Source organism: Mustela nivalis (assembly GCF_964662115.1).
Source record: "Mustela nivalis genome assembly, chromosome: 3".
In the NCBI taxonomy this organism is placed as follows: domain Eukaryota; kingdom Metazoa; phylum Chordata; class Mammalia; order Carnivora; family Mustelidae; genus Mustela; species Mustela nivalis.
The window spans coordinates 64,463,760-64,486,820 of NC_139022.1; the positions used below are offsets into that span (position 1 = coordinate 64,463,760).

General features: G+C 41.3%; 1 protein-coding gene and 1 long non-coding RNA gene across 8 annotated transcripts in view; one reads left to right on the top strand and one right to left on the bottom strand.

Moving 5' to 3' along the window:
* The window catches only part of ARB2A (ARB2 cotranscriptional regulator A), a 424,835-nt gene extending 420,308 nt beyond the window's left edge, over positions 1 to 4,527 (top strand). For all 7 annotated transcript variants that reach the window (XM_082723963.1, XM_082723964.1, XM_082723966.1 and 4 more), the window contains one exon: positions 1,515 to 4,527. In XM_082723963.1, the coding sequence (XP_082580089.1) occupies positions 1,515 to 1,657 (143 nt within the window). In that variant the 3' untranslated portion in view covers positions 1,658 to 4,527. The remainder of the gene's footprint in view (positions 1 to 1,514) is intronic.
* A 3,166-nt stretch (positions 4,528 to 7,693) lies between these two features.
* Positions 7,694 to 22,145, bottom strand: LOC309861223. The gene is made up of 3 exons (XR_014309827.1): positions 21,929 to 22,145; positions 15,184 to 15,242; positions 7,694 to 8,186 (listed from the first exon to the last, which is right to left on the bottom strand). It is a non-coding gene; the product is annotated as an uncharacterized lncRNA (long non-coding RNA).
* Positions 22,146 to 23,061: the final 916 nt, after the last annotated feature.

Below are 23,061 nucleotides of genomic sequence, written 5' to 3' on the forward strand. Positions count from 1 at the left end.
GGGCACCCATTAAGAGAGGGGTTCTCTGGTAGGACCAGCTCCCACATTTTAGTCCCATGCACAGACTGTAGCTTTCTGCTCTCTGGTCGACTGCAGCCATAGCATCCTTATTGTTGTAACTCCCAGATTGTGATACTGTCACAAAACTGTTGCTAGGCAACAAATGTGGTTACCAGGTCTCAGCGAATAGCTGAAGGGGAAAGCAAAGTGTTGCACCATTGTAGAGTAACCATAGCAATGACCTACTATTACAGACTAAAGAATTATCATTAACAATGTTAAAGTATCAGACAGAGGCCCTGAATCCCAAGACTTCCAGGCAGTATCTCTCTGCATAATTGAGTGATCTAGGAAGTGATTTCAACTGTTTCAAAGCTATTCACTCATTATTTCTATGGTAGAGTCTTCGTTATTATTTTTATTTTTTAATTAAAAAATTGTTTTGAAGAGACTGGCAAAATGATATGTTATCACAAGGAGTCGAAACCGATTAATATCCTCATCTGTTCTTATGACTACATCACTGGTTTTTTTTGCGGGGGGGGGGATTTTTTGTTTGTCTGCTTGTTTTGTTTTTTGCCTATGTTAAACTGAAGGGAGGTTTGACTTGAAAAGCACCGTACATCAACAGAAAGAAGCTGTGGTAAAATAAAATAACCCTGTAAAGTGACAAACTAAACCTGTATTTTCTAAGTTGAATTCCTCCTGACAAAATAGGAGGCCTAGATGCTCTTTTTGTACTCACTGCTTGGGAAGACTTTTTTAGCTTTTCTAAAACTGGCCCCTAAAATCTTTTAAAATGTAGCCTCCTAGGACAGTTCTAGGCACAGTCTTTTTAAAAAAAATCTGAACCTTCCTGAAGCATCCCATGTAATTTGGTCGCGGTGACCTCGCTGAGACAAATTATGTCTAACGGCACAGCTTCCGAGAGAGGCAAGAAAAATCCGATTTGTTTTATTCTCTTGGGAAGCGGAGAAACGTGGGTGCTCCGGGATGGGTGAAGATGCCGGATTCCGCGCGCAGGGGAAACCAATCCCCGCGCGCGCGCGCGAAGCCTGGGGAAGTGGGTGGTTTCGAAGCGGGAGAGGGAGTGGCCCTTCCCTCCGAGCGCCTCGATTGGCCCGGAGGGGCTGAGGCCCTGGGGCCGCCTGGCCGCGCCTCGGGCACCCCGCGGGGGGTGTCCCAGCCGCGTCCTCCCCCTCAGGGGCGGGAAGGGGCCTCAGGCGGGAGGCTGCGGAGGTCTCCGGCGGGCCCGGGGGCCGCGGGCGGAGATGCGCAGCGAGCGGACGTAGACAGCACCTCGGCCGCGGGGGCAGAGTGAACCCTCGGGCGCAGGTGTGGCCTGGAGGGGCCGCGCCCAGGGGCCTGCAGACGCGCGCCGGTGGCGGAGCGGGCGCCGGAGCGCGGGGGACGGGGGCTCCGAGGGCGGGGCTCGGGCTCCCGGGGCGGAAGGCGGGCGGCCTGTGCCTTGGCACCGAGCGAGGCCACCTCGTAACCGAATCTGTGTTTTGCAGGCACCGACCGTCACGAGCTAACTTCCTGGAAGAGCTTCCCGTCCATTTTCAAATTCTTTACCGAAGCCTCTGAGGCAAAGACCAGTTCCCTCAAGCCGGCTCTGACGCGGCGCTCCCACAGAATAAAGCACGAAGAGCTGTAAGAGGAGAACGAGCGAGACGGGGGAGGGGAAGCCAAGGCACCACACTCGAGCATGCATCCACACGTCTCCTAACTGCTTGTTGTCGGCGAGCAGACTCCCAGCCCCTCATTAGATTGTTTTCTTCCTAGAGCACAGGGTCGTGATATATACATCTAAATAGCGTTTTGCATTATTTCTAGATGAGTGCAACTGTCAAAGCAATATGGGTTCACTGGTCGTGCTTCCTGCGGGCTGAGCTCGGGCTTCGCGCTGCCCGTCAGCGCGCAGATTAAGGCTGACAGCGCCCTGCCCGGCGCGGCCGGCGCGCCTCTAATTGCCCTGACGGAGCCCGCGCGGGTGCTGCGGGGCGAGCGGCGTCTGCGCGGTCCTACCGCCCGCTGCAGCGCAGCCGCCGCTTGCACCGGCCCCCGGCCCCCCTCGATCATGTCCGGTTTTTTCCTCCGAACAGAAGCAAACTTTTATTCTAGATTTCAAACTTACATTTTAGGTTTTCGCCGAAGAGCTTCTTACGCCTCTTTTTTTTTTCCCCCTAATTAAAAGGAAGTTCCCCACAAACCTCCTCAGAAAAGCCAAATTTAAATTCAGAACGTGAATGCCGTGATGTACTATGTCGCCTTGGGAGTGCAAATTGTTCTCTAACAATCTATTTTCATTTCAAGACCTAAAGAAAAACTTTGCATAAAAAATCTGTAAAGTACCCATTACACATTACCGCTGAAAACCCTTGCCATTTGAATACGAGGTTTTACACAAGTCTCTAATTTCAGAAGAGATTGTTTAAACCAAAACGTAATGTTGCGCAAATCTTTTAAGGGTGAAAGGTCCCATTTCCAACAGAATTTCCAACTTTATCATTAGAACTGACTTTACTTTTTAAATGTATAATGTGTATTGAGTGGCATTGTAATTCAGATCGCACACTTGCTTTGCTTTTTAAATCCTAATGTGGAGAAAGTTTGTTGTTGTTGTTCATAACCCTATCCAGAACGACTGTCCTGAGCTTTCATGGAGTTGGACCCTGTTCGGGATGGTATTTATTGTCATCAGGAAGATGAACCTGTGTGCTGTTCCACCTTTTCCTTGTGAAAGGCCAAGTGGGGCTAAAATGATTCTTTTAGGTTTCTGCTCCCACAGAAAGCGAAAGAAAGACCTGGTGTGAAAGATTTTCTTCTCTCAATACAGTGGCATAATTTTTAGTAGTCCCATTTCCTCTCTAGGGTTTTGCCCTACAGTTTCTACAGTTACTTTAATCCTGCTAATAGTATCTGGCCAACACTGTGAAATACAAGAGGTAAAATAAGTTAAGATTTTGCTGACTTTTAAATTCAAATATTAAATCTTAACATTATCAATTTTTAATTACTTGAATTTAATTACCTAGTAAAGATTCTGTTTCTAGCAGATGAGGGTCTGAATTTAATATTTTTTCATCCTTTTTTAAAGTATATGCAACAATATGCCTGCCTTATTTGAGAACATGATAAAATGTACCCAAAATGACTTAGAACTGTCTGACGTCTCAGAAAAAAATAACTTAAAATAACCACCTCATGGATAAAATGTTTTTATATTATGAACCGATTTCAGCAAGTTTTAAAACTGGTAATATCTGTGTTTGGTATATAAGTACATTAATTTGTTCTTATAGTTTTAATGATGGCAAATTAAAGTGATCTTTTTTCAGTGGTCATATATACATATCTTTTGATATTATTTTAGCAGAAACAACACAGGAAAAATCAAAACGTCATTTTATCCACACCTGGATAATTTAATATGTGTAACTCCAACAACGTCAAGCATGTTGGTCTGCAATCTTTTCTGTTTTAGAAGCAAAGGTGAACTGTATACAATAATGGCACCTTCCTTTGAGAGGATTTGAAAATTGATGTGGATTGAATATATTTTTCAAAGTGTTATAAATTGTGTGGTGTTTTGACTATATGAAAGTATTCACAGAAAAACTAATTTTATTGCTTTTTTTCTACCCAGCACTTGTGTAGTGCTAAATTTATGATGCTTATGCACCTGAATTAGAGCAAAGTAAATGGGCTCAGCTTAGACACCAAATCACTCTTATTCCTTCTCTTCGATTTTCTCACTTCTCCTTTTGAAAACCTTTACTTGCAACTAGAGTGAATCACTGTTTAATTGCCTTTAATACTTTAAAACTACTGGGTTGTTAGCCTTGTTTAACCATCTATAGAGGGCTATTTGCAAACTTAAGTTGTGCAAATGTAATTTCTACTTGTGGATCTGAGCTGCAGCAGCCCGGAGAGAGCTAGGCAAACCATCCGAGACCGCCAACTGATAAGTGATAAGATTCCTCGTAATGTACGATTTTTTTTTTAACCTGTTGATTATGTGTCTGTTGGTATAAATGTAGTAATATCCTCCACCTCAATTTTCTTGGAGTAACAACAATCGGTAGGAGCCCGCCTGCTTGGAGGTGACAAGTGTTAACAGTATTTCTGCTCTGATCTTCTAGCCATTTTGGTTTCTTTAGACAGGTTTTTAGGAGAGTAGAGGCTTAAAGTTAGGATGTAGACTTTTTAAAAAATTATATACTCAGTTCTTAGAGCAATGGAATGGGAAGCAAGGAGTTGTTGATAAATCTGAGATTCAAAATACTGGCTTTAGAACTTTAAAAAGGTATCTAAACATGCAGCCGTTAAAAGTTTTCATGGATATTTGAAGGGGGGAGAAAATCTATTTGTAATAATTGTTGTTTTCTCAAGTTTCTGCCTTGTGCATCGACCTAGATTGCATTATTGTTTATACAAAAAGAAAAAAAAAGTAAAGCACAGGAGTTTCATATATATTATATATTTCTGTTTACCATTTTAAAATAAAAACAATTTTCCCAACAAGCAGCGGCGTATTATTCTTGCTCAGAGGTTCATTTATTTGTGTACAGTACAGAGGTTAATAAAAGCAGAAACTTAAAAAGAATGAAGGAACAGCATTCATCAGTATTTTAAACCGTATAGTTGCTTTTATTACTATTACTGTTGCTGTAAGGTAACATCCTAACTTCACTTGGACACTTACTGTTTGGCTTGGACCTTTCACAAAGCCAACATTTTTTTTTTATAAGCCAACATTTTTTTAAGGTGTTTGTTTTTAATATCTGAAATATCCTTAGCTACAGAGAAATTTGAACCCATTGTTAATATACTGTAAAGAAATGTGCTTTCCAAAGGAATCTGGTGACATTACATTGCTCCCAAGTCCCTATATAGGTCCATGATGTGTCACATCTAATCTGAAAATATCGTGTTTACATTTTTTTACAGCTTTTCCTTCTTAACTCCTTTGAGAGAGTTTGGATGACAAAATATGTTAACTATATTATCAGGGCTAATAAGTTAAATTTTTTTCACATGTTTCTCTGGATTACCTGGAGTCCCAATCCAAACACATGTGTGTCTCCTGTTAAATCATAGTTTATAACTGTAAACTGACAGGTTCCTGTGATTCATTTAAGAAAGATTACTATCACAGAAAGTCTAAAAATTACTCAAAAACTTTCCCCATGCTTCTATAGGGGAAAATGTCTTTAAATAAATGTGAGATATTCTCATCTTTGAAATATGGGTGGCAAAAAAAGGGGGGGATAATAGTGGTGGTTATTTTATGATTACTTATTAGGGGCTGTAATAATATAAAATAAAAGACTCCAGGAGGTACTCCCTTTCAAAAATTGAATACTTTCCTTCCTTCCTTCCTTGTATAGAGTGACTGAGTGGGAGTCTCTTGAATTGTTCGTCTTCCTTTTATCTAATATTCTATTAATCTCCAAAAAGATCAGTTTGAGTCTGGGAAAGGGTTTTTAATCAACACTTCACAGAGCTTAAAGCTACCCTACCTAAAGCGTCAGCTTTGTTAGGCGGTTTTAGATTTAAAGCATTGCAACTGTCATGCACTGTACTAAAAGTAAAGAATATACACCAAGTGGAAGATGTTGAAAAGAGGGAAATAGCACAAAGTCGATTAACGGAGATTCCAGAATAGAAGTAGCCATCAAAGCATTCCAACGTTTATCTCGAAATCTATGTAGAGTTAAAAAAAAAAAAAAGCAACAATGATAGTTTTAAACCTCACACTTAGGAGGGATGAATGTTGATTTAATTGATTCATTTGGATCAATGTTTTTAAAGTTTCACACCACTGATCTTTCATGTAGTGATGTCTTTAGCAGTCAGTGGTCTGACATGAGCCTTCTCAGATTTCATCAGTGGGGCTCTCCATGACATCTAAAATTATGCAACAGCCTATGCAGTGGTAACTTTGGAATTGGGAGACCTCGATGCCAAAGAGCATGGTTAGATTGAAGAACTCTTGTTAATTCTTAGCACAAAGGTTTTAGAGAGTGGTAATTGTAAATGAACCATAAAGGTTAAAGTCACCAAATATTATATAGTGGGCTTTAATTGCTAGATAGGAGAAAGTCGTCCTGAAAGTTTGACCATTAAGTGGATACCATGCAGAGACCAGTATTTTTCCCTTCAATGTAAAAACTTGAAAATGGAAATTTGACTTAATCCAGGAGGCCTTCCAGGCAACTTTTCCCAGCCCTTTGCCTTGAGATTTATGAGCAGCATTTCACTATATTCTTTGTATTGTTGGGTTGAGTTCTGTTTGAACCAGAGATGAAACATGTTTCTAGAAAGAAATCCAGGGAGGACTTGCATCTTTCTTTCTAGATCATTCAGCTTTTCTTCCTTGGCCATTACATAGGGTAATATGGGAGACTGTCATAGGTAAAATAATGTTGAACTGTACTTTGTAACCAGCCTGCAGTACCAATACAAAGAATCTGAAATGAAAAGACAACCAACACCCCAAGAATGATATGTCTCTTTTTAAAGTTTACAATTTGAATAATGAACTTGGATAGAAACTTGGCAGGAAAACAAACCATGGCACCATCACATCACCAACCATTTTCACTTTTCTGTCCAATTTCAGAGTGCATGTGTTTGTGAGTATTTCACTAGATCAGTGACAGCTCTTTATTTGCATAATTATATGCTCTGGTCTGAAGAGAAAACTAACCCCCAAATTTCATGGGTCACCAAACTGCAACAATCAATGTTTTATCACGTATGCTAAGCAAAATCTAAGAAGCTATATGAAGTTTCTTGGGGAGTTTTTACTCCTCGGAAAATTAAAGAGTTTTCCTCTTCTGAATAGATTCAAAATCTTTCCGAGTTCTTTGTAACTGAATTCTGTTTGAAGGCAAAACTAGAGATTAACATGTAGATCTGGATCTTAGACTCACTAGTATTACTTCAAAGTGGCTTAAGAAGAGCAGCATTTTTTGGAACACTAAACTTTTAAATTCTAAGTACTGTCCATGCTATGAGGAAAAAAATTATTGGTCAAATTATGAAGAGTCAAAATGAAGTCTGCATTAACTACAATTGACTATAAAGTTGATTTCCTTCTTTGAGATAACTCAGGGTTTTTTAAAATAAGACCTAATAGAAAAAAATGTATATATGCATATATGTGTGCGTGTATACATCACACATGTGCATATACACACCCATCCAAGGGGTACGTATACCCATTCTACCAGAAATAAACATTATATACAATATGTGTAAGTCTTTGCAGTGCCTGCTACATAGTAGGGACTCAATGTATATTGGTTACCAGGATTGTTTGTAAACCTTTTCTAAATAAATTTATGTTCAAATTCTTGAAGGCATTGTAATAAATATTTTTAAATGCCTCAAGTTCATTGGTGTCTGTAAATTCTGTTTGTATGTAATGTGTATTCGTGTGTAAGGTTGGCTTTATTTCATTAAAGAAAAATTGATTTAAACTGTTGGTGTCTAGTTTGTAGGCAGTCTGCCAGACTTGAAATACAATAGAGCATAGAGACACATGCAGAGAGTGACTGTTTGTTCTGGAGTTATTAAAATTCTGGAAGAATATGTCTTTACCTAGGCACTTAAGGAATATACCAGGTGCATTATTTAATCCTACTGCAAAAGGACTTAGGTATGAATTTCACTACTAAAAGCATATAATGCATTGCCTTTTATTTGAAGTGATCTGTTTGTAATAATATATTAACAGTTTCATTATTAGGCAATTTACTGCCATCAAGAAAAACATTAGGAAAAAAAGAGACATTGAGGGAAAAAGTTTAAGAATTACATAGCTTTGAAGTATTTTCTTCTTTATCTTGAACAAAGATGAGAGATCTTTAGGTCAGGCATTAGAAATTTCCTAAAATATCCCTATTATTTCAAGTGAACAACTAACTTCTCCCAAGTTTTTAATCAACGTTGAATTACAAATGAATAACATTTTCTTTTTCTTTTAGTCTGAAATCTTAAACATCTGCTTATCAGGATCACTATCCACAATCACCACATCTCACCTTCTTACTGCATTACTGAAATGTTCACCTGCTTATACTCCCTCTGCTCCACCCCCATCATCTACCTCCCCAGAGATTGCTGTTTGGTGAAGGTCGTGGATTCCTCGAGGTGAAAATTCCTCGTAACTGAATCTGTAAAAACAAATAAATAAAGTTTAGCATTTTTTATCAAACAAAATGAGTTGGTGGGCACATGGGTTAACGCTACTGTCTAAGCACTAAAGACTGAAAAAATAAAGCGTAGAATCCTCCTAGATTACTGTTTAAAGATTTATAGATTGAGAATCTATATGCCTCTGAGTTAGATTACTTAGCATTTTATTTTTTAACGTATAAACTCTCCAAAGGAAAATAAAAGACAATACCATGTACCTAATTACTTTTTCTCCCTTCTTTTTGACCTTTGAGGAACCTTGCTGTGTATGAGTTTCAGATAGAGCTCTCAGTTTTCTGCTCTGCCTGGGACACAGAGAAATCTGTTATTTCCCTCTGAATTCCACACATGCAGGGATTGACTGTGTAGCTGAAAGGCCTGGATTTCTTTCTTTTTATCATTTCATTTATTTTTGCTCAAGTACCACCTAATCCCCTTGTGAGTGAAAATTTCTGATCCAGTTCATCTTCATATACCTCCAAATAATTTTCCAAAGGCTTATTTTCTTGTTTCTTTAACCATAATTAAATAAATGGGGTTTTTCCAATAAATGTTTACACTTTCTCTAGGTACTTAGATAATCCGGATTTATCAATTGAAGAAATACTGATAGTGTGCTGTGGTGGTTTTGGTTTGTGGGTTTTTTTTTTTTTTTTTTTTTTTTTGGTTTTTAGGTCTCCCCCTTTTCCTTTGCCTCAGTAAATTACTTAATATCATCCCCTGGAATAACCAGCTCTAAAAATAACCCTAGCACAGAGTGTCATGGTTTGGCTTTCATACAGTTTCGAAAGAAAAACCATTAAAATTGCATTGATCTCACAAATATTGATCTAGTGCTTGATATCAAATATCAAATGAGATGCTGTCAGTTGCTGCTGATCATTGTGTCAGCTGTTTGAATTTTTGTCCTTTTCCTTCTTCATTGTCACATGGATTCAAGTTGCTGAGGCTAGTAAGATTTTCGTGATTAACACAATTAAGATAATTTTTCTCTGTTTTTCATATTTCTGGTTTGACCAAGCACAGGTAATAGTTTGCCTGAAATTTTGTTACATAATTTCATATATTTGTAGATACATAGATATACACACTTTTGTGTTTTAAAAACCATATATTTTATACACGGGTGTAACAGGATATATTTTTAGAATTGTGTGTGTGTGTGTGTGTGTGTGTGTGTTTTACAAAGTGTGACTCACCTACTAAGTAGGTTATGTTTCCATTTAGTTCTTTATCCCCATTTTGAAATAATTTCTGTCTGCATCCTACTTTCTTCCTGGCCACCTGTCTTTTAAGAAATCAAATTTGTTTTAAGAGCATGAAGTTTTTAGAGTACGATTTTAGAACTTAGAATGAAATCTTGGCCATTTCAAAGGTACACACACACACACGCACGCACACACACCACAATAGGTAAATTGCTCTTGTTATTCTTACTGACAAAAATATAACTGCAGCATTTGGCCAGCGTGTGGAGTTTGTAGAATTATTAAAATGAAATTGGGTCTATATAGTTTTAATACTTTCTCAATACATCCATGTTACCTAACAGGCTAAGTCATGTTCTGCTTTTATAGCCTATCAAATCTGGAAATAGCTAAGTGCCTTTGGATATGTTTAAAGTCTCAAATCACCCTTTTTCTTCCCTCCTTCCTCTCTACTTTGTACGTCAAAAATCGGTGATTACATTACTTTGAAATATGGAACATTTTAAGGAGAAGACCTTCCTATAATGACCAGTTAACGCTGCTGACTAAAGAGTACCGACTGGGAGATCGAGCAGGGCACTCCTAGAGTACTGTTTAAATTATACAGCCACATGCGTGTTTTTCACATTCGAGGAAATTAAAAAGTCTCTTGCCGCATGAGTTGTTGGTTTATCTTCCCCCTTTCACACCTGATCTTGGTTTGGGTACTGCGAAGGGAAGCCGCTCTCCTCCCAGCACCATGGACAGCGCCCAGCGCGCCCCCTTCCCTCTCCCCTCCGCCAGAACCCCGATGTTCCGGTCCTAGCCTGATTCCTCTCTCCGACCACTCCCTCGCCATAGGAAACTGGCTCTTGAAATCTTAGGATCTGAACCCTAAGCGACAATGAGTTTAAAAAAGTATACAGTTCGTGGGTGGAGAATCTTGCTTGCTCCGTGCCCGGTGTTAATCAGAGTGCCCCAGAACTGACACACCATTTCCCTGCTCCCCGAATTTGCATCTACTTCATGAGGAAAGCAGCGCCACTCTCAGTCATTTTGGTGGTAGAAATGTCACCCCCACAACTATTCTTTGCCTTACTTTTCACCACCACCCTTTAGCGGGCCAGCTGCATAGAGGCTCCAGTTCAAGAACTCTACTATGAGCACATTTTCTTGGGGCTAGTGATCTCAGAAACGAGAGACTTGTGTTCCAGGAAATGTGCATCCAGACCCACGGGGGCCCTTGGTCCCCACGGCTCTGCCTGTGGCTGATGCTGTCGGATCGGTCGTGTGCGCCCAGGTACTAGTTAATTACCGCCCCGGGGGAGGTGGCTGTGCAGCGGGGCGCCCGGCCCGCGGCGCGCTAAAGAGCCTGACAGCAACTTCTTTGACAGCACTAAAAAGGGGGCGCGTCTGGCTCAGTACCCACCACAACCTCTTCTACTTGCAGACCTCAACTCCAAGCTCCAAATGTCAGCGTATCTTCCTGTTTAGCTGGCTTGTTTGCTTTCTTTCTTTCTTTTTTTCTTTTCTTTTCTTTTTTTTTTTTTTTTACTGTCGCGTTAAGCAAAGTACAAGAACTGAAAACCACTTCCGTGTGGCGTCTTTTTCCTTGCCTGGTCTCCCTAGCAACACTTAAGTCACCACTCCTGAGACAACACTAGTTTTTAAAGATTTCAAATTGCACCTTGGCTTTATTGAAACTCGTCTCACTTGTTGGGCTTTGAGTAAAATCTCTTCCCTCCCACTGGAATCCCATTCTAGTCATCTACTACTCTCTTGAACTGACTTTGAGGACGAAAATGATACGGTTAGAGCAGGTGAGAGGGCCAAAAGCAAACTCGTATTAGATATTGATTGTACAAATATGCTTTCAAACCAACTTAATCCATACTTTACCAGAAAGGGCCAACAAAGAAAAGTATTTTAAGTGGTTTTTCCCCTATAAAATAGCCTCGATAAACCGCTTTCAAAATTGCTTTTGTAGAGTAACACGGATTATAATACATTGCAAGATAAAATTATTCTCTACCTGGCATGCTATTACAGTGAAAATTTTCCTTCAATTCCTCAGTATAGTAGCAATGTAGCTTCAACACACTCTGTTTTCCTATCCCTTAAAAACATACAAATATTTTATTAAATATTTCACAGGTTAACAATATAAGACTGTTTTTTCACACAGCGCTGCTTACACAAAGTTTTCCCCTCTTTTTTTAGTGTGCAAAATCACTGCTGGGTTCCGTCCAAAGATAATTTTCCCTCATAGTTTGGTCTTCCTTGCGCTCTCAAGAGTCGTTTTGCCCAGATATTAAGGTAAGTCTGTGTTACTAGAGAAACCCGGCCATGCTGTGAGCTATTTAAACTGCAGGTGCCACCCTCCTACGAAAACTGGGGAGAACTTGGGTTGACAAAGTTTAGCAGCTGAAGTGCGCAGGATAGGGAAGGGGACCTGTTGAATAATCGCGACCTGGAGACTTGCGGATTCTGGATCTGAACCCTCAAGTGAAATATCTCCATAATGTTTGCATATCTTTGGCTGATATATTTTGGGGGAGTTCATTCCACAAACTGAAATCCCATCTTTGGATAAATGAAAATTTCATTCTCGCCTTCCTAAGGTTCAGGAGCAAGAAAAAGAGAATCTGGTGCAGGGAAGGACGAGGGGCTTTCCTTTGTTGGTGCAGGAAACTTGTGGAGATTTGGGGTGGGATATACAACACTGAACTCCTGGGTGTCTACCATTTGTTCCTTCAGTCTGGGTGTTGGGGAATGTCCCTCCTTCACTGGGTATTTCCCTTTTGACTTGGGAAATGGGATAGCTAAGATCTCTATCAGGTATTTATTACTTTTTTAAAAACATGTATTCTTGACAAAGTTTCAGAATGGCTTTTCTGGGTGATTCTAAGTAAATCAGAAACTCCCAAACTTGGCTGGATATTTCAGTACCACAATGCCAGATAAAAATATGGAGAAAAGTATATAAGAAGCTCATCTCAACAATAAATAAATAAAAACTGCAATGATTAGGTCTCCCTAGAAGGAGCTTCTTCAACGATGTTTGTTTACTACCTGTATGTGTTCGATGACATTTTAAACTTTTACAGCACAGAGAGCATCCCCCTAGTTTTCTCCAAGCTTTTCTCTTAATTCCAGTCCTACTCTTCTGTAGGACTGCTGCTGTCCTGTCCATTTCTCCCCTTTCAAAATCTTTTAAAGTAAGTTTTCTTGTCTCCTATCCATTTGTCAATGTCAAATATACACTGCCTATTTAGTTAAAGAAAAGTGTGTATTTCATATGTTATAAAAGAACAGCCTTCTTTATTTGGTTTCTTGGAAATCAATAATCTCTTAAACACTTGCCAAGACCCCTTGGGGAAGGGAGAAATGTAAACAATAACTACCAAACTTCAACATGACAATATCGGTTAAAATCTGCAGGATGATCATTTGAATGCGGGGTGGTAGTAGGGAACGACTTCGGACTCCGCGATTACACAGGAAGGGAGCCGAGGAGCCTGATGGCTGTCTCCATCCTCTGCAAGGAGCCAGATACTTTGAAAAGTCGGGAGTTAATTCTAAATTTCCTTACAAGACACCTTAGTAGCCAGACTGGTCTTCAAATAATTTAGCTGGGCAATGGCTGGATAACCACAGGGACAGTTACCCCCAGTAAAAGAAATACCAGGATTCAGTCTTTCCTGATATTATTGAAGGGTCTGATAACACTTCTTTATTTTGTCTCATGCTGTTAAAAAAAAAATGAAACAAAAAACAAAAAACACCTACTCCTCTGGCGAATGAAACTTCCAGGGAATTTGAAAATAAATCGTCAGTTTGATTTCTGCCTTTTAAAGTTAGTATGTATACGAGGAAATAGAGCATTAAAACAACTGAGTTACACATTAGCTACCTTACATTAGAAGGAAGAATACACCTCGTTTCCAACTTAGCCAACTTTTAAAACTATATGTGTTCCTGGAAAATAAAACCTGATTGGATTAAATTTCCAGGAGATTCTAAATTAAGCTCTCGAGAAGATAACAAAGTATATGAAATCTCTTGAGTAAACAGTTGGGAGGGATTTATAAGCATTTGAGAATCTGTGATCCATTGGAAGCACAACTCACTCAAATTTGAATTTTCATGATCAACTTTCAACCCTGAGAAACAAGAGCCATTTGCTTAACTTAATCTGAAACATATGTTTGCAGCAGTAGCAGGTTTTTGGTGTGTGGCTGGGGCTGATCAAGTTGTAAATTTTCCGCTTTAGGTTTTCAGCGCCTGCTAGTTTCAGCCTAACACCTAGAGAGAGACTTTGCGGGGTTCTTCACCAAAGCAGCCAAGGTTTGATAAAAGGTTTCCAAACCACACAGCTCTGAGTGTTATTGATTTTCCCAAAGGTGGAACATTTCCATACAAGTTAGTTCTCTAAATCCTAACAGCAAGCAAGAAGTTAAACTCTCTTTTGTTAAAGTGTTTGCAAGATGTCTATATAGAGGATTGGGTTTTTTTTTTCTTTTTTTTTCCCCCCATTTGCCTTCCTCACCTGCAATCCTTGTCTTTAAGGGACACACACTAGTGTGAGAGCGGTGCGTGCTGTGAAAGTGACATCTTCATTCGACAAAACAATATGCAATTCTTTGTGGCTCATCTTAATTTTTTCCCATCAGAAACTTAGAACTATTGATTTTTCTGTCTCTTTGTGCTTCAACACAAAGGAGTTTTGAAAAGTGTTTTGAATATCTGAGAAGATTCACTAGTGTTTGAAATAAATACACATTAGAATCCATAAATCACCCTTCCTGTGAAACAAGCTTTGGGTAGTCTTTTATTACCAATATTAAAACACATCTTCTGTGGGTATAAATTTCAGTATTTGGGTTTTAAACAAATTCTGATACTTTTAAAAATCAATTAATGGTATACCACAAAGGATAAATAAAAGTAATAAGTTCCCTAAGATCAGCTTAATTCATCTTGCAATGGCAATGCGGGTAGTAATGATAAAGTGGGAGGTGGACTCTAGTGGTCAACCTCCAGGATTGTAAATATCCATCCAGACCTGCTGATTTATCTTCTTCCTGAAAACCTCAGTCAGATCACTGGAGGAAAAGTTACTCAAGTGCTTTCTGAAATGCATCACAAAGAGTAATTGAGCCATAAATATGCCCTAAATTCAGGTACAGAGTTTCACTGAATTTTATTATTACACAGATTAAGATGGGTAACTCCCACCTGAACGCTATTTAATCAAAAAGTGAACAAGGGTGTCAAAAAACAAGGGCAATAATAACATTGCTGGCACTGTGCTAATCAAATACCCACAACTAGTTGAGAACAACGGTGCTAAGACGCCGCTTTAATTCTGAAATGGAATGTCCTGAGACACCGAGCGCCATCTAGCAAGCAAAGTTAGAATCAAAGAGCGCCTGAGTCAAGCACAGAGCACAGAGACCAGGGAATTGGGAGGCAAAGAGGAATTTGGAGATGTACTTGCTGCGACTTAACCATGGGCCCAGTGTCACCTGAGCCCAGCTCTACCTGCTGTCTTCGACTCTTCACCCCACCAGCCAGTTCAAACAAACTAACTACTGAGGTGAGACAGACCCTTTCTGCCTCAAGCTAAGGCTAAAGGACAGCTCCTCACAGGGTTGCTTATTGTCTTTAATTAGAACAAGCGGCCTTTCCGTTCCCACTCCCCCCGCCCCAAAACCAGCCCAGGGTCTAACTAATTCTGCACCTTCCTATCCAGATGGGGACAAAGAGCAGTGCCCGAAGGGCTCACCTTGGGCTGACACGACTCCCAGGGCTTCAACGCAGAGGAAAGCACATCGCTGGGAAAACCTAGCAGGATTGGAGAAGTCATTCTGAGTTTACAAGGCTTGCCCAGACGTCTCCTGACAGGCAATCTGAGCTATCTCTGAGTGGCATAAGACACAGATTTACTTAACATGCCACGGATGGACATGGGAGCTGAATGCTGCCTTCTAAATATAAATAGTATAACTTCAGTCTTCTCCAGGCAACCGGGTCTTTGATAGTTCCTTTGGCTGAAGAAAAGTCAAAGGTAGCTAGGATGCTGCCAAACATGCCTGTTAGTTTGTAGCTTGAGGGGAAAGACAGCACTTTTTCCATTTTTTAAGGGTTAAATGATGTTACCTAATTATATAAAAATTCTCTGTAACTGGGCTAACAAGATGAATCTTCTGAGATTGTGATATGAAGAAAGTAAAGAATAAGGAAGAATCTACTGGGTTCTGTATAGCAAGAACCCAATATTTTTCTTTTAAGTCAGTCGATCTGAATTCAAAAGATCAAGAGGGCTCATCTCAGTAATGCGTCTGCTTTCTAAAGTACTTCTGTTGAGCCTTTCCTGAATTTTACTCGAAGATTGGGAGTGGACGGACAGAAATCCAATGTACATATACGCTAATCTTAAACTCTCCTAATTTCCTGCTATTGATGATTGCCTTTGTAATAACTCATTGATTCACACTGTTCTTAGAATATAGAGCAGGAGCTTAGGTTTCCTATTGTTCTGGCCCCTGCCCCAACCCCACACATACAATTTTTTCCCAGTGAAGTGTTTTCTAAAAAACAACCACCACCAACAACAACCAGCCACAAAAGAAAGAAAGATAGATAGAAAGAAATCTTAGAAAATGACTATGACAATATTCCAGTTGAGTTTTAAATGCTAGTCCAACTCCCAGGTTTACTTCTCAATTAAAACAGGCATAATAGATATGAAATAACACATCTCTTTATTTTTCTACTATGCTATTTACTGTGCAAAACAGCCATATTGAGAATAAAGGAACCATTTGATAAGAATATGTTCAATGTGCTCATTAAAATATCTCCACAGGTATTTACAGGGGAAAAAAAAAAAAACAGACGAAAATCATAACCCCTCCTCCAACAAACCTAAGCCAATAAAGAAAGGATCTGGGAGCTTAATCCACAATTTCCAAAACATCTAAAACATTTCCACAAAAACTTCGATGCCTCCTGATGCCTGAAAACATATGTAAGGATCTCAGGATGGCAAGTGGATACAATTCACACTGCCTCTTCTTCCTCTATGAAGTTCAGAGAAGTTCCCAGGCCAGTCTTGCCTCAGCTCACAATAAAAATTTAACTTTTTTTTGGGGGGGGGTGTCTTGTTAAATAGCACATTTCTCCCATCAAGGTCTTCTTAAACACTGAACCTTCTCCTAGACAGGGTACCCAGCTGTTTAATTTAACATTGATTTATTGCTTTTAAAAGTAAATTTACACACATGCCAGCAGCGCTCCGTTTTGTTTCCCCAGACTCTGAGATTTATTTTCTACTTAGCGCTTGTCTGACAAAACAATGTCCTTTAACTTTATTACACATCGATGAGGAAATCTGTCTTATTTTTGCTTGGATTTATTGCTGTGTTGCTTGTGGGGACTTTTGTGATCCAGAAAGGCTGAGGTCCAAAAATAAATAGAAAATTAAACAGAGCTGATCACAAAATAATAGTCAAAACCTAGAATATGGTCCAGCATCTACCAACCTGCTGGGGGTTGCCGGGACCAGGGGGAAGAAGCTCCCTTAGTGAGTACGATTACTCAGGAAGAAAACAAATTACTTAAATGGGCAGGTAGCATTTGAAAGTGAAGTAGCCAAATCTGAGTTCTGTAAAATATCCAAGTTTTTGGTTCAAATGTATTTGGAATTATAGGGCCGGGAGGTGCCTCTGCATGACTTCCCACCCATGGCCGCCTTACCTCCGTGAAGAACTCCCAATTACCACAAGTTCGTGATGACTGAGCCCAAGGGAATTAAGATGGACTTTGAAGCAGCTTTTACGGTACACTTCATCTACATTTGGGTTTTCTTTAGTTCTCATTAAAAGGGCCACTTTCTTCTTTTCATTGATATACTGTCTTTGTGTCCTTCATTTCACACTCTTTTAAAAAGTTCTCTCATCAGATCAAGTGCAAAAAGGAGGGATGACATAATAACCATCATAAGCATGATAACAACAACAAACAACTGGTACTGTGGGTTTAAAGCTTTTTAAAAAGAAAGTTTTCTCCTCTCTGAGGCATGGCTCTTCAACAATTAAAAAAAAAAAAAGCTAGGGTTGAGAATGGACATAATAAAAGTGTTTCTAAGGTTCAATTATAAATACAGGCAGGCTTCAAAAATCCGTGTGTGTGAGAGATGAGCTGTCCTCTCCCAACCTGATTTTTCACAGAGGCATCTAATAATCACCTTCGAGGTGTTCAAACAAGGACACTATCCCTTTTCTAGGGAGAAGTAAGGATGTGACAGGTTTTGTTACTGGGGCGAGGGAGAACTTTGCAAAGTATTGCCTTTCTTTCCCTCACAAATACACCACCTTTGACTGAAGACCTCTGCCTGAGAGCGTGACTCCTCTGCTGTCTCAGTCAGTCTGGGCAGTGAGTCCACAAAAACCTGTTAAAATGTTTCAGCCATTTTCCCCAACCCCAAAAGATGTTTAAAAGTTAACAGAACATTCTTTCTCCTGAAACGCATCAAGACCCGTTTGCACACTCACTTCCTACCTAAAAAGAGAAAGAAAGAAAAGGAAAAGGAAGGAAAAGAGGGGGAAAAAAGAAAGATCTCCGTGTTAAAAAGGGGAGGAGTGGGAGTAACTGCGAAACCTTGAAAATTCTCCTATTCATATTAGGGGTTTTTTTCTTTCTTTCTTTCTTTCTTTTTTTTTTTCCCCCCCTCTCCCTTTCCTTGTTTGCCCTTTGAAAAGGAGTCCTGTCACTCAGAAAGGAGCTGTTTCTTCAACCTCCTCCCCATCCACCCACCAGCCGGCCCCCCTCAGCCTCCCAGCCTGGCCCCGGCCCACCCCGCGGCCCTCCCCGCACACACAGTTCCTTCCAAGTGCTTTTCAAGTAAGAGCTGGAGATGAGAGGTGCGGCTTCTCCAACGCAGAGCCAGACAAGTACTTCTCTTCCCGGCAGAGCGCGGCCCGGGCGCAGCCAGCCCGAGGCAGCCGCTGCTTTTTATGTCAAGAAGCCACCAGGCACCCCGGGCTGGCCGCCCCTCCCCGCGGCGGGCCCGCAACGCGGCGCTCGAGCCGTCACGTGTCCGCGCCCCGCGCCCCACGGAGCCCTTTGTTAGCCCCGCGGGCCCACGCGCGGCCGCGGCGGCTGCAGGGTGCCGGCGCGCCGAGGCTCCGAGCTGACGGCGGGGCCGGCCCGGCTTTGCCTCGGCTCGCCCGGACAGCCCCGAAACACCTTGGGCGGACGCCCCGAGCGCTTGGCACATTGAGATTCCCAGCGCTTTGGGGGAAACGGATCCGGGCCACCCCCTATGTTTCAAACCAAAGGCACAAAGGGGGGCGAGAGGCCCAAGGAGGGCGCGCCTCCGCACAGGGGAGTAACCACTGGGCTGACTTCCCTCCTCCTTTCCATTACGCCTCACCAGTTTCTCGTCTTTTTTTCCTCTTATCCTCTGCCACGCTCAGAGGCTCGGTGGGTGGGAGTGTGTGTGTGTGTGTGTGTGTGTGTGTGTGTGTGTGTGTGTGTGTGTAAATGTGTGTGTGCGTGTGTGCAGTTAGGTGGAAATTTCATAAGAATATGTTCTACACTTATAAACTTGCCAGGATGGGGGAGTATGCTCTCCAGTAAATGCACTGGTGGGAGAGTTTAAGCGACTTATTTGGGAGGAAATAGGGGGTCAGATTTGGTCTAAGTGGAACATCTGCAAAACATTCAAGCAGCTTATTCAACAAAGAATCTAGCCATTTATTGTAGAAATAATAAAAAGCCACTAATGATTATGGTTCCCACCCCTTCCCCCAAAAGGCCAAATCCTAATGAAATAATTCAAAGGTAGGCCTCATTTCCTAATAGTGGAATTAAACAACAACAAAAAAGAGCCCAACTAAACTTTCCAGCTCTGCTTTCTTAAGGGCCTGGGAACCTTGCTGAGAAATTAGGTAAATAAAAGGCGGGCTGGAATTTCTGTTGAGCTCAGGCTGCAGTGCCCCGACTTGCACATAGTTGTGCTTTGATACACAATTAAATTACAGTAAATTCCTCCTTAAATAATAAAATTTGGAAGACTCTTCAGGATTCGAAGATGTCTGGGGTTAAGTAGCTTTTAAACCGTCAGTTTTCAAATGGTTTGTGCAATGAATAGCTACCTTTAAATCCTAAAACCATTATAAATATGCTATACATCTGGGTGCCAGTTTATCTCTCCATATTTCTTTTTAAAATGAGGGAAGCATTCATAAAAAGCTACTTGGCACACTTTATTTTCGGAAAGCAGATGTTAATTTTTTCACGTATCATTTTATGACCAAGTACATGTGTAACATTGGAAACCATCCAGAACGCCTCTATTATTTGCTAAATGACTGTTAGTTGAGGCATATTATTCTCAGCCTAACCATGGTATAGGTTATATCAATAAAGTAAACATCTGTGATTTTTTTTTTTTTTTTAACCAGAGGAAGGGGGTATAAAGAGTTACTATAAACGAGGGGGGGAAAAAGAGTTTGGGCAGGAAGAGCACACCTGCGTTGTAGCAAATAGGATATTTATATTGTTCGGTGCAAAAACAAAGTCCCTCAGTCGGGCACTCGGGGATATTTACATGGCGGGAGATAAAGTTGAAAGCCTTTCCTGGCGTGCCAAATGGGATTCTCCCTGTGGCCTTCTGCGTCGCAAGATAACAGGTACTGAGCGCTCCTGGCGGCGTCGGGCCTTTGCCCGCCGCACTCCCCTCCCCCGCAAGCCAGCCCCAGGCCCAGCCCGGGTTGAGCCAGGCGCTCAGGCTCTAGGAATTCCCAGGCACGGCGGAAATTTCAGCGGGGTTCCCAGCCTAGAAATATGCTCGGGAAGCGTCCTCATTTGCCCTGCGTCGCTCGAGGACGCCGGCGCCCAGGATGAGCCAGTGGCGTGATAATTAATGGAATACAATATTTATGGTCCGATGTATTGACTCTGAGGCAAGCGCGCCGTGTAGACAGTCCGTGGGGGTCTGACAAACAGGAGGTGAGTGAACAAACGTAATGACCAGAGTATTTATGTCTATCCGGTTTACTCACTTAAACCTGAGGTATGGAACATCATGATAAATATTAATATCCACCTAGACAGCTCCACCGTCCTCCTAAGCTCTCCCTTTCTGATGCTGCCCTTTACAAAAAGGCCAGAGAGGAGGTTTTTAACATAAAATGCTGCAAATATGAAAAATAGGTCACCAATAAAATTGGTCTCAGCATGGAGCGTAATTGCAACAAAGTGCCGCCGAGTAAAACCGAGGAGTGAGCTGGCTGGGGCAGCACAGTCGCGAACCATCTGGTGTGTATTAAAAGTGGTGCTGTAAATATTGCTGAGAGCTAATGCATTATGGGCTTCTATAAGTGCACAGGGCCTGCAAGCTTTCCATATGTTAGAATATGTAGATCGGGCGAGCGTAGAGAAAGGTGTCCTATCAATTATAGGCTTCTAAAGCATGGTTTGGCCCCCTCTTTGTGGGATTTTGGTCCCAAAGTGTAGAATATTCATTCTCAATGTCTCCTTCCCACCCCCTCCCTTTCCCTCTTCTCTCCGCTCGCTCTTTCTCTTTTTCTCCAGCTCTTTCTCCCAGCTCGCTCCTTCCATCTCCTCCTCCTCCCTCCCTTCTCTCCAAGGGGATAGGACGGGCTTTGCTGACGTCACTTCACATCAGTAAAAGAGAGTAACTGTTTCAGAGAGAGGGAGGAAAAAAATTCATCTGTTTTCCATCAGTGCTAAAGTTTTGCCTTTTTAATAGAAAGGAGCTGCCCAGCCTGAGTACTCCTTCTGTTCTGAAGCTTTCGGGGTGGGAGGGGGGGGGGTGGCCAAAGACATTGGGAGATGCTCTTCATCCTGTGAGCTGAATCTTCCTATCAGTGGCTCTAATGCCAGAATCAGTTCAAATAGATGAAACTACTTAAAATAAGATGTAAAGATGATGTCTTCTAGAAGCTGCACATCCACACCTACTAGGCAACTTTTGCCAAGGAGGGTGGAGGGCTTCTGGTTCCAAGGCACTTCTGCTCTGAGTCCTGGAACTTCTTTCCCTACTCTCCCGTTCCTCTCTTCATAATTCCACCCCCCACATACCGAAACCGCCACACGCAGCACAGCTAATAATTTTCCTGCTGTCACATTACTTTTCTGGGGAAATCAGAGTCCTCCTTTTCCTGACGATACCCCACATTTAAGAGTGTACTCTAATTACCCCCTCCTGTCCTCTGAGGTTCCCCCCCTCCCGTGTCCCTTGTGTACAGCTCCAGGTCTGTACGCAAATCCAGCACTCGGAAAGTGCTTCACATTGTCCCACAGAGATCATTTTCTGTCTCCCCAAACGGTCCTCACCTCTTTCATTCTCCCTGTTCCGTGTCATACTCCCCTTCCCCTTCTTTCCTGCCCACCTCGCCCTCTGGTGCACACACCAGGACAAACCGCCAGCACTTCCAGTGTGGATAAACCTGCTGCGAGTGACAACCCAAGTTCAATCAGCAAATAAATAAAACTCTTACTTTTTTTTTTTTGGCTGCCGGCTGCATTCCCCCTCTGGCCGTTGCCTCCTTTAGTTATAGGAGCTATATTTCTTCCCTGGGAGACATTCGAGGGGATTTTTAGTTGGAAACTCGTTTCTGCTGAGTTATTTTGGAGCCAGGACCAGTGAGTGAGTGGCCCATACCCACAGGCTTTGAGTGAAGTGCAGATTGAGACATATCGAGTTCCCTCTAAAAGGATCATTTCATGTGGGAGGTTGGACACAAAGTTTGCACTCGTGACTGGCATTCCAGTGAGAGACATGCATATTTTAAAACAACAAAGCAAGCAAGAAAGAAGGCTTAGGGGAGGGGGGGGGGACTTGGAAAGAAGTTACTAAGTGACAAACATCTGTCAACATGGGATAATTTGTACACTCCAATGTAAAACTATCTGCCTCATTTGATGGAGTTCAAGGCGCAGGATCTAGGAGAGCAGTAGATAAGTATTTATCCCTATGAGAGATACTTAACTAAGACACTTTTCCCAAAATAGGTGTAAGGTGATTAAAACTGTATGAATGAGGATAACCTTAAATGTTTCTTAGAATAGCGGAGGCCTCTAAAATTGCTCATTTCTGACAGTTCACACAAAATTAGACCCCATTTCATTTTGAAAGATGTACTTTACTTCAACAGCGGACTGATGAAGTAATAAACAGAACACTTATTATAGAAAATCAAATGAATTTTGTCATAACAAAAACAAAACCAAGCAGAAAAAAGAAGAGAAACAAAAATCTCAAACCACCCCTGGTTGCTATGTTCTAGAAATCTTTAAAAGTACCAGCTTTACATGTGTATGTGAGCCAAACACATAAACATCCACCTCTCTGCATGTCAACAAGGAGAAATGGCAAAATATTTTCAGAGAATTTTCTCTCTCATTTAAGCTTGGAGTTTCAACAAACATACTACACTTTAAGAGAAGAAAGCAAAAAAAAAAAAAAAAAACCAACTTCCTTCTTTAGGAGGGAAGTTTTTAAAAGCAGAGTGAAAGATCAGGCAAGATCCTGAAACGTCTCTTTATACCCTGAATCTCCATCAACCACATGGAAGTTCAGGCTCCAGCTTCCACCGAGAAATCTTTTTCTCCTCCAGATCTGAAGACAAAA